General features: G+C 38.1%; 2 protein-coding genes and 1 pseudogene across 2 annotated transcripts in view; 2 read left to right on the top strand and 1 right to left on the bottom strand.

Annotated features, from left to right (window-relative positions):
- The first annotated feature begins 1,339 nt into the window (after positions 1 to 1,339).
- On the top strand, positions 1,340 to 8,368 carry ATP5S (ATP synthase, H+ transporting, mitochondrial Fo complex, subunit s (factor B)). Its single transcript, XM_006899201.1, has 4 exons — positions 1,340 to 1,446; positions 2,835 to 3,043; positions 4,246 to 4,417; positions 8,254 to 8,368. Exons 1-4 carry the CDS (start codon positions 1,340 to 1,342, stop codon positions 8,366 to 8,368), a joined length of 603 nt encoding a protein of 200 aa, XP_006899263.1.
- On the top strand, positions 4,723 to 5,118 carry LOC102872784 (annotated as a pseudogene).
- A 3,134-nt stretch (positions 8,369 to 11,502) lies between the features above and the next one.
- CDKL1 (cyclin-dependent kinase-like 1 (CDC2-related kinase)) overlaps positions 11,503 to 14,733 on the bottom strand; it is a 68,843-nt gene continuing 65,612 nt past the window's right edge. Inside the window, exons 8-9 of the mRNA XM_006899200.1 lie at positions 14,147 to 14,338; positions 11,503 to 11,622 (exon numbers count right to left, since the gene is read on the bottom strand). Of these exons, the coding sequence (XP_006899262.1) occupies positions 11,515 to 11,622; positions 14,147 to 14,338 (300 nt within the window). The 3' untranslated portion in view covers positions 11,503 to 11,514. The remainder of the gene's footprint in view (positions 11,623 to 14,146; positions 14,339 to 14,733) is intronic.

Below are 14,733 nucleotides of genomic sequence, written 5' to 3'. Positions count from 1 at the left end.
AGCAGAGACCTAGTTTGAGTTACTTGGTTTTTTCCTCCCATACCTGGCACACTGTTGTTGTTGTTGTGTACCATCGAATCAGACCTGACCCACTACTGACTCTATGCTGGGTTTTCAGAGGCAGTTCATCTCATGGAAGGAGATTGCCCATTCTTCTCCCATGGAGCAGCTGGTGGTTTTGAACCACATGCCTTTGGGATTGCACACAGCTCCTTACCACTAGGCCACTAGAGCTCCCTATTAGACAAACATCCATGGAGATAAATCAGCTTGAGATGCAGCTCAAAAATCTTTGTCTTCAGGGGAGCTCTGGTGTCCTAGTGGCAAGGAGCTGCAACTACAATCCCAGAGGCGCTTGGTTCGAATCCACCAGGTGCTCTGCCGGGTAAGGAGGGACAATCTCCTCCTGTACCAGTCAGATCTGATTTGACGGTACACTCACACAAAAATAATAATAATAATAAAAATATTTGTCTTCAAATCATAGATTTTTTAGGGCTGAAGGCTTTCTGAACAAATCACCCTATATAGAAAATGAGAAAACCAGAGATTAGAGAAAGAACATGACTTGTCCAATGTTTCCCAGTTTCCACTACATTGTTCTCTCTCTATTTGAGACCTTGTTTTCATCCTATCTCCCTCTCTGAGTATTAAGTGTCTTAAGATCTGAACTGTGGCTTTTTGATAATCTGTACCACTGGGTATTCATAAAGTACTAAGTTTAGAGGCTGGCTTAGAATATCAGTGATGAGAAAGAATCCAGTTATTGAAGGAATAACTCGAGATCTGATTTTAGTTTGCCATTTTGTACTGGAAGTTAAGATGTAGGGTGGGACTGATTTTTTGCCAATTCATAGTTACAACTGCTTGAATGGACACTAGATGGCAATCCTGCAGAAGACTCCAAATGAAGACCAGACAATAGACTTTAGTGGAAAGAACCTGGTTAGTAGCTGCAGAATCGATTCTCACTTATGGCGACCCCCTCCCACCTTGGGTGCAGACTACGACAGCTCCACTAGGTTTTCCAGACTGTGGCCTCTTGGAAGCAGATCTCCAAGCCTGTCTTTCAAGACACCTCTGAGAGAGTTTGATCAACCAACTTTTTAACTAGTAGTCTCGAGCCTAATTTAACTTTAGAGACTATCCAGTCCAACTTTCTTTTATTTGTAGCAAATGAAAACAAGAACTGGGGATAGGCATAACTTGCTTAATAATTATTGTCAATCAAATCAGCATGACTGCATTGACTATGTTACAAAGTAAGTTATTATATGTCTTGGACTCTGATTGCAAGCTGATGATCTAATATGAATACTATTTTGTGTGTTTAGATTAAATGATGCTGTTTGGAAAAATCGCCCGGGAATTCTGCAGCTTAAAGAAACTCCCATGGTCATATGACTCCAGACCCTTCTGGGGCTGGTTGAATGCAGTATTTAATAAGTAAGTCAAACTAACGGAAGTGAAGAAATGTGAGATTACAGCTAGGCAAATTCCCCATAGCTAATTTGATTTTCTTTCTTGTGTCATGTATTTTTTTTTAAATTTGTGTGTCTGTGTTTGTGTCTTATATTTTTGAACAGTATTTTGGTACAATCTTAATTTTGCTTTAAAATGATAAAACATATTTACAAACATGAAAAAAAAGATCAAAAGATACTGAAATATTAACTGTGGCTGTTTAAATGTCAAGATTCCAGTAAATTTTCTTTTCCAATGATGTTTAAGTTTTCTAAAATGAACATTGAATACATTAATAACCAGAAAAGCCAAACAAGTATAATTTTAAGATGTTTTATGACATCTTCCCCTCCCATGCATTTCTCTCTTTTTCTGTGTTGAAAAATATATAACAAAATCTTTGTCGGGGTAACATTTTCGTTTGTACTATCACAGGCATTGATTACACAGCAGACATCACCGTTATCTTTTTCTAAATTATTCCACCTCCATTGACAGAAACTCAGTGCCCTCAAGCAATGATTCCCTCTCCCCTTCCACCCGTGGTAGAGTGCTAAAGCTATAGTTTCTATTTACTGATTCTAGATACATCATGTAAGTGAATTATATAATATGTGCCTTTTTTGATGTATGCATAATGTTTTCAAGGTTTAACTGTGTTGCAGCATTTATCAGAATTTATATGTGAAATAATGTAGTTAGCCATTCATCTGTTAGAGCACATTTAGGTTTTCATCTTTTGTTTATTGTGAATAGCGCTGTTACCAACATTGGGGTATAAGTTTCGTGACTTCTTAAGGAACATAGTTTTTTTAATATTATAAAACCAACTCAAATTTGCAAAATCTTAGTAGCGTGCTTAGAAATAACAGTTTGAGACTGATTAAACTCTTCTCTCACTGTTACATAATAACAGAGAAGAAGGTGTTGGTAGAAATGAATATCACCCGATGAGATACACTTGAGCAGGGTCCTTTTATCATACTCTTTTATTATGAACATTTTATCTGGTCACCTGAGTAACTGCCCTGTCATTGTATTTATGTGATTTGGACTCCTTTAATCTTTTCTTAGTAATTTGAAAAGATAACCAAGGGTTTTTTATTGCCAAGCACTGTATTATATAGGAATAAATAAAGGCTCATGTGTGTCTGATAATCTCATAAAAATAGAACACTTTGCTTTTCACTCAGAAACAAAAGAAGCAGAGCTACAGTGTTGACTTTTTTGGCACAGATATCACTAATATAGTTATCATCCTTCTCAATCTTTTGAAGTAAAATGTTACAGTGCATCATTTATGCTAGAAATTATAGTTAAGAAACAAATTATTATAGTAAAATGAATCTGCTTTTGTTCTCTGTCCATAGGGTCGATTATGAACGCATCAAGGATGTTGGTCCAGACAGGGCAGCATCTGAGTGGCTGCTGCGCTGTGGGGCCATGGTGCAATACCATGGGCAGGACAGGTGGCAGAAGGACTACAACCACCTCCCAACAGGCCCCCTGGACAAATACAAGATTCAGGCAATCGATGCCACTGACTCTTGTATCATGAACATTGGATTTGACCACCTGGGTAACTTCCCTTTTGTTTTATGTAATTTGCAGTGACTTTTTTTGCTGCATTTGCCTCACTACTATAGTCAGAGAGGCTCATTGTAGTACTGTTGTTTGTTTCTTCCTCTATTTGTGTCTGGCCACAAACCAGGAACTTGAACTTTGGCTTGAGATGTTGGTAAATGGAAGAATATGGCTGAAAGTTTCATGATGTCAAGAAATTCATGGTCATTGAGTCAATTCCGACATGTAGCAACCCTCCATCAGGTTTCTGAGGTTGTATATCTTTATGAGAGGTGAAGGCCCATCTTTCTTTTTCAGAGTGCCTGGTGGATTTGAACCAACCTTTTAGTTAGCAGTTCAATACATTATACATTGTGCCACCAGGGTTCTTTTGATGGTAATATAGGGGTTTATTAAGAGATTATGTACTGAGACGATGCTCTAATTGATGGCAGGACAGGCTCCAGTCTCTGTGTTCTCCAGATTAAGTCAGGGGCTTGTGTAGCCCTGGAAAACAGAGGAGACTTGATGCCAAGGCTCCAGACTTCCACTGCCACCCCACAGGTGTTAAATAAGAGTGACTTAGCCAGTGAGAGTGAAATAGCAACCAGTAAGAGCATAACCATATTTGGCCTCACAAAAGCCCGTTACCCTACAGTTTGTTCATTTACTCTTTCCTCTTCTCCCTTTGCTTGTTTCAGTAGAGTTTTATTTTATTTATTAACTTAAAATTCAAGGTCTCTGATAATCTTGTCAAACTTCTGCCACAATATACCCTCGATAATACAGGAATGGGCACTCTCACATGCAATTACAGCCTCTGAAAGTCTGCTGGAATATCAGTTAAAAGTCAGTTCCGACTTGACAACAAGTTTGTTGAATTATATCTGTGTGAGCATTTCCTTCCGCTGATGCATGGATATGCCACTATACAATGGCTCTCTCCATCAGCACATGTTAAGAAAAGATTTTGTATGGTTAGGGGACTGCTGGACATAGGGCTTTGAAGAGATGAGTTGACACAATGACAGCAACAAGGGCTTGAGCGTGGTGGAGATTGTGAGGGTGGCGCAGGATAGGGCCTAGTTTCAATCTGTTGTTCATGTGACTGAGTCATAGGCTTGATGACACCTAACATCCTGAACAAACTAACACAGTCAGTGACCTCAAGGGTAAAGAACATTTTTAAGTTGCACCTCCTTTTTTTTTTTATTCCAGAAGGATTACAACATCTTGAAAAAATAAAATTATGCAAGTGCCATTATATTGAGGACAGCTGTTTAGAGAGACTTGGTCAATTTGAAAATTTACAGAAAAGCATCTTGGAAATGGAAATCACTTCCTGTGGGAATGTCACATACAAAGGCATCATTGCTTTGCGTCACTTAAGGTAGGTGGTCAAAGCCACATGGAAGCATGAAAAGGATGCTCGGGTGAACAGATAATTAGCATTTAAAGCAATTGAGGATGGCATCATTTTATTAATTTGAAAATTACAGTTTTGAGAAAATTACATTGTTTCATCCATAATGAAAACTAGTTTTAAAATAGCTAAAATTACCAGCCTTGGTATATGAAGGCAGTGAAGAATTTTTTAAGAAGCTTTTTTTTAAAAACAAAACAAACAAACAGGAACCTTTCCAGTCACTGTGGGCAGTTTTGTTGATTGGTGGCCGTTTGGTGTCTTTCCTTCTTATGGCCACTTCTGTCGCTATGGAAACAGATGATGCTGGAAATCGACTTCGGTTTCAACTCAAGTTGGTATTTGTGCAGTGTTTAGCAAACCCAAATTACCTTAATTTTCTTGCCCAAAGAGGTTACATCAAAGACAAAGCTTTTGTTAATTATCTTAAATACTTGCTTTACTGGAAAGAACCAGAATATGCCAAGTACCTAAAGTATCCTCAGTGTTTACACATGTTAGAACTGCTCCAGTATGAACACTTCCGAAAGGAGCTGGTGAAAGCTCAGTGTGCAAAATTTATTGATGAACAGCAGATTCTGCACTGGCAGCACTATTCCCGGAAGTGGATGCGTCTTCAGCAAGCCCTGGCAGAGCAGCCACAACAAAACAACACATCGGGAAAATGAGAATAAAAAAAATCAAAACAAAACCCCAAACCGGACACAAAGCAGGCTCCTAAGACTTGTATATATTCTTTTGTACAGTGGAAAAAACCCACAACCTGAGATTCTTATCTGCCCTTACTGTGGTTGTACCTTTGGAGTGCTATATTTAACCTAGTTAACTTTTTACTGTTAATAAATTATTTCTTTTAAAGCAGAAAAATAAAACAATTAAAAACTAAATCCACATAGATCATCTAGATAGTCCGGCCATAGTAAATTCTAAATAAGCATTTTTAAGATTCCTCTCTATTTTTAAGCCTCGAGTTGCAATACGTAAGGATGCTTTGGGCAGAATATGAAATGATCCAGGAAGTTAGAAGAGGATAGAAAAAGTATACAGAGTCATTATATCAGAGGAATTGGCAGACACAGAAGAATTTAATGAAACAACGTATAAGGAAGAGCCTGTGGTGATGAAGAAGTTCAAGCTGCTCTGAAGGAATTGGCATAAAACAAGGCCCCAGGAATTGACGGTATACCAATTGATAATATTTCAACAAACAGATGCTGCTGTAGATGGGCTTACCAGGTTGTGCCAAGAAATCTGAAGGACAACCATCTGGCCAACTGACTGGGAGAGAGCTATATTTGTTCCCATTCCAAAGAAAGGTGATCTGACAAAGTTTGGAAATTATTGAACAATATCATTAATAACACATGCAAGCAAGATTCTGCTGAAGATTATCAAAAAATGACTGGAACAGCACATCAACAGAGAACTGCCAGAAGTCCAGGTCAGGTTTAGAAGAGGTTGTGGTACTAGGGATAGTATAGCTAATGTTAGATGGATCTTGGCTGAAAGCAGGGAATACCAGAGAAATTTATTTGTATTTATATTGACTATGCAAAGGCATTTGACTGGGTGGATCACAACATACTGTGGCTGACTCTGAGAAAAATGGGAATCCCAGAACACTTGATTGTGCTTATGCAAAACCTGTGCTTGGACCAGGAAGCAGTTGTCAGAACAGAGCAAGGAAACACTGCATGGTTCAAAATTGAGAAGAGTATACACCAGGGATGTGTCCTATCTCCATACCTTTTCAATCTATATGCAACATTATCTGGGAGGCTGGGCTCTATGAGGAGAAATGTGGCATCAGGATTAGAGGAAGACTCATCAACAATCTCCATTATGCAGATGACATAACTCTGCTTGCTGAAACTGAGGATGTGAAGCACTTGCTGTAGAAGAAGTCAAGGACTGCAGCCTTCAATATAGATTGAAGCTCAACATCAAGAAAACAAAAATTCTCACCACTGGACCAATTGGAAGCATCATGATAGAGGATGGAGACATTGAGATTGTTCACAGCTTTAATTTGCTTGGCTCCACGATCCACACTCTTGGCACCAGCAGCCAGGAAATTAAAAGACAAATTACATTGGGAAATTCTGCTGTCAGAGGTCTCTCCAAAGTACTGAAGAGCAATGATGTCAGTCTGGAGATTAAGGTGTGCCTAATCCAGGCCATGGTCTTTTTAATCACTTGAGAGCCAGATAATGACTGGTTATGATAAAAGGAGAATCAGTGATTTTGAGCTGTGGTGTTGGAGAAGTGTACTGAATATACCATGGACTGTTAAGAAAACAGGTTTATCCTAGAGAGGGTGAAACTAGGCTGCTCCTTGGAGGCAAGGATTCTGAAGCCTCATCTAACATACTTTGGGCATGTTGCAAGGAGGGACCAGTTCTTGGAGAGGGACATCATGCTTGGGAGGGAGAAGGGACAGCACAGGAGAGGAAGATCATTGATGAGATGGATTGATTCAGTGACTCAGGTAATGGGGATAGGTGTGTTGGGGACAATGAGATTGGCACAGGATAGAGTACAGTTTAGGGCTGTTGTACATAGGGTTGCTATGAGTCACAGGCAACTCGACAGCACACTAACAACAACAATTTTTAAAAGCCATTTTCTTCATGTTCTTGAAATTCACATGACATTTAATAATCATTAGTATTTGACTCTGCAGTTGAGTACAAAAAATTGCAGTATTCACCTTTCTGTCTCTGTGACCTAAAATATTGCCTGACAGTGTGGTACCTCTCATTCATTGATCAGGAAAGCTGTTCTACTTCAGACAGATCGATGCAGCAGCCTTGGAGCAAGTCATCCAGCCTCCAATATGAAACCATACATTAGCGAGGAATTTTTAATTCTAAAATGGCCAAATTCTGAGTCTGAACAGTATGATGTAGGAAGAATGAAAGTTTAACTAAACCCCTATTACAGAGTTACCTTTTCATTAAATTACCTAGTTAATACACCCTTCTTTAATATATAATAGCTCTGTCAGTAATTTTGTTATGATAGAATGTTTGAAAACTTTTAAACATTGGAACCAAATGTACTACATTATTCATATCTTAAGTTTAAAAGGCAGAAAGGAGGAGGGAAGGATAGGACAGAATGAGTGATGGAAATGGGAAACAGGAGGTAGAAGGGGAAGGATGCTATTACATTGTAAAGAATGCTATTAATATTTGAAACAAATACTTATGAACTGTTGAATGAAAAACTAATTTGCTCTGTAAATTTTCATTCAAGTCACATCATAGAGTTTAAAAAGAACCTTCCTAATTTCTTTTCCTTTTTTTTTTTTGGTTTAATATTCTAAGATCCTATTTTATATGCTTGGGAGTTCTATGCTATGGATATACATATAGTATTTGGAAAGATTTAGCTGGAAATATTGATGTAATTCAGAAAAACTAAAGTTTCCAAAACCTGGATTAGTGCCTGTGATGAATATAATTTAAAGTAGTGCTGTTCATTTGAAGTTCAGAGGTGATATAAACAATATTCTATGTGTAGATTTTCCCCCTGAAAGTCAAGAAATCTAGTTTTGTTTTGTTTTGTTTTTATGATGTATGCAGGAAGCAAGAGTCTTTTTTTTCTTTCGGGTATTGAGCATTTTTAATACTTTTTTGTGTTTTTATGTAAAAGTTTATTAATCATATATATTGGTTTTTCATTCAATAGTTTGTTCACATTTTGTCTTATAACATTAATTACAATTGATCAAGTTTATTCTTAATACTGTAAAAGTAAGGCCAAATGGAATGACTTTTTTTTCATTTCTCCACTTGTAGAAACCTCAAGCACTTGTTGTTACGTGATCTTCCTGGAGTAAAAGAAAAAGAAAAAATTGTCCAAGCCTTTGAGACTTCATTGCCTTCTCTGAACCTAAAATTAGACTTGAAGTGAAAAAAAAATCAACAAGTGTCTTACTTCAATATAAAGAATCAATTGTTGTTGTTGTTGTTATGTGCCGTCAAGTCGTTTGCAACTCAGATGTTTATTCTAACAACTAGTTTATAATTGTGAATAGAACTATAACAATGTGACAGATAATGGCATTTTGGAAGGGGGAAAAGCAGGCTGAGACCATCAGATGTAGGCAATAGTTGTAACTCACCATGTGTACTAAATTTGAAGTGAGAATTTATAGAAATTATTTTCAGAATAATGAAAAAATGATTGCATTTAAATTCTAATATGTTCCTCATTATTTCTTTATACAGTGATATAGAAATCCTCAGTGATTTATGTGTCTGACATTCTTTATTTTCTAATAGTAATCTACATGTTACTGTAACTTTACAGTTATTGAAGCATGTTACTATTAACTACACAGTTGTGAAAATCTGAAGCAAAATTACATATTTATTGATGGAATCAGTTGTACCAAGTTGTCACTGGTTATTGAGGCATGTATTACATATTGCTTCTTGGGGTTTTCAAACATGTCTCCTATACAACATACACCCTTTCTCAGAAGGAATAATGTCTGGGTAATATATCTATTTTGTAAGTTTATGTTAATGTTTTATTAAAATTATATGTCACTGAATTATAATAGTTTTGCTAGCTAAACAAGGGAACAAGGGCCAACAATCATGACTAACACAGCAGCTACATTTACTCTTTTTCTTATATTAAAAATAGCTCTGGACATACGAAATTTTATCAATTAGGAACTAATTTTTCTTCCATGATACGCTTTTGGATACTACCTCTTATGAGCTCAAGAGACATAAAAACACAAGAATAAAGCCTAGTGCAAATAGGTAAAATAGGCCTTTTTTTTTTAACCTTCTCAAGTGGCCATGTTCTTAATAAATCGTTAGTTACATGCTGACTCATTTGTGGCTATCTGTATGTTTGGCTTAACCATTGAGATACTGAATATAACTTTTACTGAAAATGCCTTTCAAAGGAACATTCTGTGATGCAGTTTCAGTGCATCAGATTTTAAGTGCATTTAAAAGCCATCTTATATAAACAGTACAGGACAAAATGTTTATTATTTACTAATATAATTGCCAGTGTGTTTCACTAGGGAAAGATTATAAAATCCTACGTTTAAAAACCAAACAAACATGCAAGTAACTCAGTCTTACATGACACAGTGGTGATTCCATGCTAAAGAAAAGAACTGCGGTTAAATATAAACATAAGTCTCTTCATCATAATTAATTAGAAATTCATTCCTGTGGAGCTATCTTCTCTTCTGCATAGTTTTCTGTAAAACTATTGGGTGAACTTGGCATTTATTGTTGTCTGCCTCTATTATTCCTTAGGCTAAGGAAAAACACATACATAAACTGTTCACAGAAGGATATTGCATATCCTTGTCAATAGGATCAAGGCTACATTACAAGAATTAGATGATAAAGGAACTGTTAAATAATCTGTCAGCTCTATACAAAAAGCTAGATAGTTCAAGATATCATGCAATAGGGTGGATAACAAAAATTACACAGCAGATTCCAGAATTTAGTGATGACCTGACAGCAGGTGGACAAAGTTTTCTCATGAAGACAATTCACATAGCAATAAATTAGGAATGTTGTGTTCTTAGGTGCCATTGAGTCAATTACGACTCACATAGCAAGACTGTGAACAATGGATCTGAACCTTGCCCTCTCCTGGGCAAGAATACAGAAACTGGCTATACAGAAGTATTTTGAAAATAAAGTAAAATACCTCTTTGAAATCTGTGGCCAAGAACTGCTAGGAAATAATGGCGGCACATTAACTAAAAAATGGTGTTGATCTTAAAAACAGGGACAGGCTTCACATTGTTCTTGTCTACTTGGAACAAGAATGAAAAGGCTTTTTGAATAGAAGCAGTAGGCCAAGTCAAACTATATCACTTTATATCTCACTGTACAAAAGTAGGAATCTGCAGTTGCAAAATCATCTTCCATTGAAGTAATTATTAATTTTTATATATTAGTTAATTGGTTAGTATACACACACATGTATTTGTATACCTGTACATATGTGTACTCAAAAAACCCCAAATCCACGACCAATTCTCACCCACACTGATAGTGATAGGAGGAAAATGCCTGTCTTTCTTTCAAGGAGCAGCTAGTGGATTCAAACTGCTGACTTTTTGGTTAGCAGGCATCTCAGGCAGCAGTGTATCATGTAACTCACTACACCAGCAGAGTTCATTATACTACACATATATCATGTAAATATGTGTTTGCTTGTCACTGCTGACATTCCTGCCAGTAGCTCGGTCTCCTGGTCTGAGTCGGAGCCAGAGATAAAGCAGTCACAATCATGGACTAGTTCTTATTCTGCCCGTTGACTACCGTCGTCAGCTGCCATGCCTCACGTCATTGGTGACGAAGGGATTTGGGCGACCATGTGCAAATGCATTTTAACTCCATCTTTTTTACATGCTTTACCCCAGGTAAAGAAAAAGTATATGTAAGAAATGCCTATAAACATATAATTAAATATAATAAGCATATCTATTACAAAGTCTTAATAATTTACCATCTCTTAATATTCCAAAAATGTTTTGGAATATATGTCAGGAGATAGAGCAAACAGGAAAAGGAACTTTAAACAATTTGATTTCAGGAAGTAAAATCATCCTTAGATATGCTGAGACAATCTGGATGCAGGAGATAGGATACAAGGCGACAGAGATGGAAGGAAATACATGTGTAGGCAATTTTTGATATTTTTCTTTTAACTTGTAACATACGGTACAAATGACAGTATAAATCTCTTCAAAAGCATCTAATTTTTCCAGAGGTATGGCCAGTAAATAAAGCTTGTGTCCTGGACACAACAGAATTACAAGAGAAACTCCAAATAAATGTGCCTTTCTGAGAGTTTAAGACACTATCACCAAGCACGGAAGACTGGAATTGCTCTCCACATCTTGCCAAGTCTCCCACGCTCCAACCCCATCCTTTATCACATACATGTGTTTTCTCTAATGTTCATTATGGTTATTTTCAATCAAATCTTCATTTTTCAAATGCATCATTTGTTTCCAGTCAATTAAAATGATTAATTCCTTCTAGTCTCAATCTTCTAGCTCCTTAAATATGTGGGAAACGGTAGTTCAGCTTCTTGGCATTACAGTAGTACTTTTTATTATCCAAAGCTGGAAGGATGCTGCTGCTGGTCAGCTGAGGCAAGCACTGCAACTGAAGATACAAAACACAGAATTCAACTCAAAACAGTGGCATGCACTTTATTTCATCACTGAGAGTTCATCAAACAAGTACCTAGTTACATAACGTTATCTGTGTAGAGATATGATTTCTGCATAGAGCTCAAGTTCTGAATGAGGACCAAATTGTATTTGGTTTCTGCTTTTCCTTTTAAAGGTTTCTTTTATATTAAACAGCAAAATATGCACACTTAAGAATATTTGAAGATTATGGAGGGGGGCATTTTCTTTGCATTGTGTATTACATCCTGAGAAAAAGAATCCCAGAATTTTTCCTCCTGCATGTTTTTGTCTTGCTACCTCATGGGCCATGATGCCACTGAGGTGGTCGGTACAATGAAACCAAACTGACAGGACGGGAGCAGATAATTCTGCCACTTTTCTAGGTCTTTGAGTGGCACATCAAATCTGGGGCTGCTAACGCCACTCTTGTTTAACCTGCCTGTGAGACTGACAATTTTCCCCGCTCTGTGAGCATCAATGATTTCAAATTTGTCAGTGCTTCATCGTCACTGTTAGGAACCAAACTATGACTTGTTAGTGTTAAGGAGCACTGCTTGGTAAGAACCTGGCACTTGCCTCTCTCCTCGACATCGTTCACCCTCTTGAGAGTGGCAGCCAGGACATTCACTTACACCAATGTGGCGGCATAGAAAGATGGTGGAAAGCGGAGGGGAGGAGCAAGTGCATGGAGTTATTTTCATGAGGACATCTTTGGAAAATAGAGTCAGAGGGGTGGAGTTACCAAGCAACCTAGTGCCATGTCTTGCAGCATAAATCTGATATCTTAAGGGATTTACTCACATTTGTTTAAAAAGCAAAGCTTCTTTAAAGTTGCCAGAAGAGTTTTGATTTTATTGTCAAGGTCCAATGAAAAGTAAACCACACCTTTATTTTTTTCTTTAGTTTTATTATTTCTGTGTGTACCATCAATCAGATCTGACTGGTACAGGAGGAGATTGTCCCTCCTTCTCCAGCAGAGGATCTGGTGGGTTTGAACTGTGCACCTCTGGGATTGCAGTGCAGAGTCTTGCCACTAGGCCACCAGAGCTCCTGCCCACACCTTTATTTTTTTATATGACTAAGTATCCTGAAAAAGGAGCCCTGGTAGAATAGCACATAACAGCTGGCTGCCAATCCACCAGGTACTCTGTGGTAGAAAAAGCAGTCTTCTTCCATAAAGAGCTACCAACTAAACCGCAGAGTCACCAGGATTGGATGACAGTGGATTTGGTTTGGTTTTAGGTATATGGAAAGGATACTATTAAATCATGAGCTCCTTCCAGACCTAAAAGCAACACATGACTTGGTGTAGTCCCTACTCATTTAAGTAGAGAGATCTCAATCAAGACACATTACTTTGGAAAAAATTAACAGCAAGATAAGAGATCACTGAGGTGGGTGGGGAATCTCTTTAGAGCCCATTTTTGCTACATGGACCATATGGATAGTAAAGTAAAAACCATTCCTAATCTCTTATTCTGGCTGACTGGAAGGTTGCATCTGCTGTAATAAGACTCCTCCTTAACTTCCATACTGCACACTGGCCCCCACCCCAGAGGCCATGCAAGGCTGGGCAGTGCAGCAGTTCTGCAAAGGTGAGATGATTTATAGGTAAAAAGCCACTGAGGCAGATGACCAAGAACAGCCAGATCATGTATGGTTTTAACTATAAAACCCAGCACGATGGCGTTGTTACTGTATTGCTGCAGTCTCCCTCCCCCACTCTGCCGGCAGCGGTCCTTTCTCCTTACCTCTTTTTTTCTTTCCAAATAAACAAAACCCCCCAACCAGAAAATTACAGATGCCAAGTGGGTAGGTTCCAACTCACAACAACTCTCCATCTGGGAGGAGACCAACCCTCTTTCTTTCCTGGAGCAGCTGGTGGATTTGAACCGCCCACCCAATCTATTTGTTTGGCAGCACGACTTGTAATTTACTCCACTACCACAGCTCTTTGGTTCTAACTATAGTACATTGTAAATTATAGCTTTTGGCTTTTGGACAATGGTGGAAAAACCAAGATGTTAAGGCTTTTCTGCTGCTTTACATCCCTAACAATTCTTCACAGGCTTCCAGAGTGCAGTGTGGAAGCTGTTCTCTGGCTAAATGTGCCATTCTGCTGACATCGCCGAAAGCATTCATCACTCTACCAGGCTCGGAAGATTATCTTTAAATGGACAGGGAGGAAGACAAGTTTCTTTTCTGGATAAAACTCAAATGTCAACACTGAAGGCAAACACGATGCAGAGTCATGGGAGAGAAGCTGCTACCTGAAATAAATCTTAATTACGTTTTCCAACGTGCCCTGCATGGCAAGGATAGCATCAGGATCTAGGGAGAAGACAGCTGTCACTGGGGACCAGGTTAACCACATGGTCTCCTCCTTAGCACTGGAATGTGGGTGTTGTAGCTGCGGCCACTCTTGCCACCCTCAGATCTACTGGTTCTGACCCTCTGTACCAAGGGACCCTGCGGAGATAATTTGAAACTCTGACCTTGGATGCGTCTGTAAAACAAGGCACCATTGTTACACCAGGCAAGTGCTTTCGGCTCTGTCTTAGAGCCTTTCTGGTAGGTTTCTCGTGCTCTTTTGCCAAGTGCTCTATTTCTCTGATGCTGTCAAAATATGGATGCTGCAATAGCTGTTCACACGTTAGTCTCTCAGCAGGGTCCATGTGGAGACAGCCCTAAAGGAACAGAAAATAGCTTATTTTCACTTCTTTGAACTCATGACAACTCATTTTTATTTATTCTATGAAGGGTTACCTCTAGTTCGAAACAAGAGTTGTTGGTTTTTGTTTTGATGTTGTTTGCAGATATGTATTTTTTAACTTATTTATTTCATACAAGCCATTATTTCGTATAATAAATAATACCATTGGAAGTTTCTATGCTGCTTTCAATCTATCCAACAAGAGTTGTTATGTCCATCGATTAGCTTGAGACTCAAAGTAACCCTATGTACAAACAGCTCTAAACCCCGCTGCATCCTGAGCCAACCTTATTGTCTCTGACACACCTACTACACCTATTACCCCAGTCAATGGATCAATCCATCTCATCAAGGGTCTTCCTCTCTTTC

Source organism: Elephantulus edwardii, unplaced genomic scaffold, assembly GCF_000299155.1.
Source record: "Elephantulus edwardii isolate Elephantulus edwardi_28Jun2011 unplaced genomic scaffold, EleEdw1.0 scaffold00247, whole genome shotgun sequence".
Taxonomy (NCBI): Eukaryota; Metazoa; Chordata; class Mammalia; order Macroscelidea; family Macroscelididae; genus Elephantulus; species Elephantulus edwardii.
The sequence above is the reverse complement of the archived record's forward strand: the minus strand, read 5'-3'. Positions and strand labels throughout refer to the sequence as shown.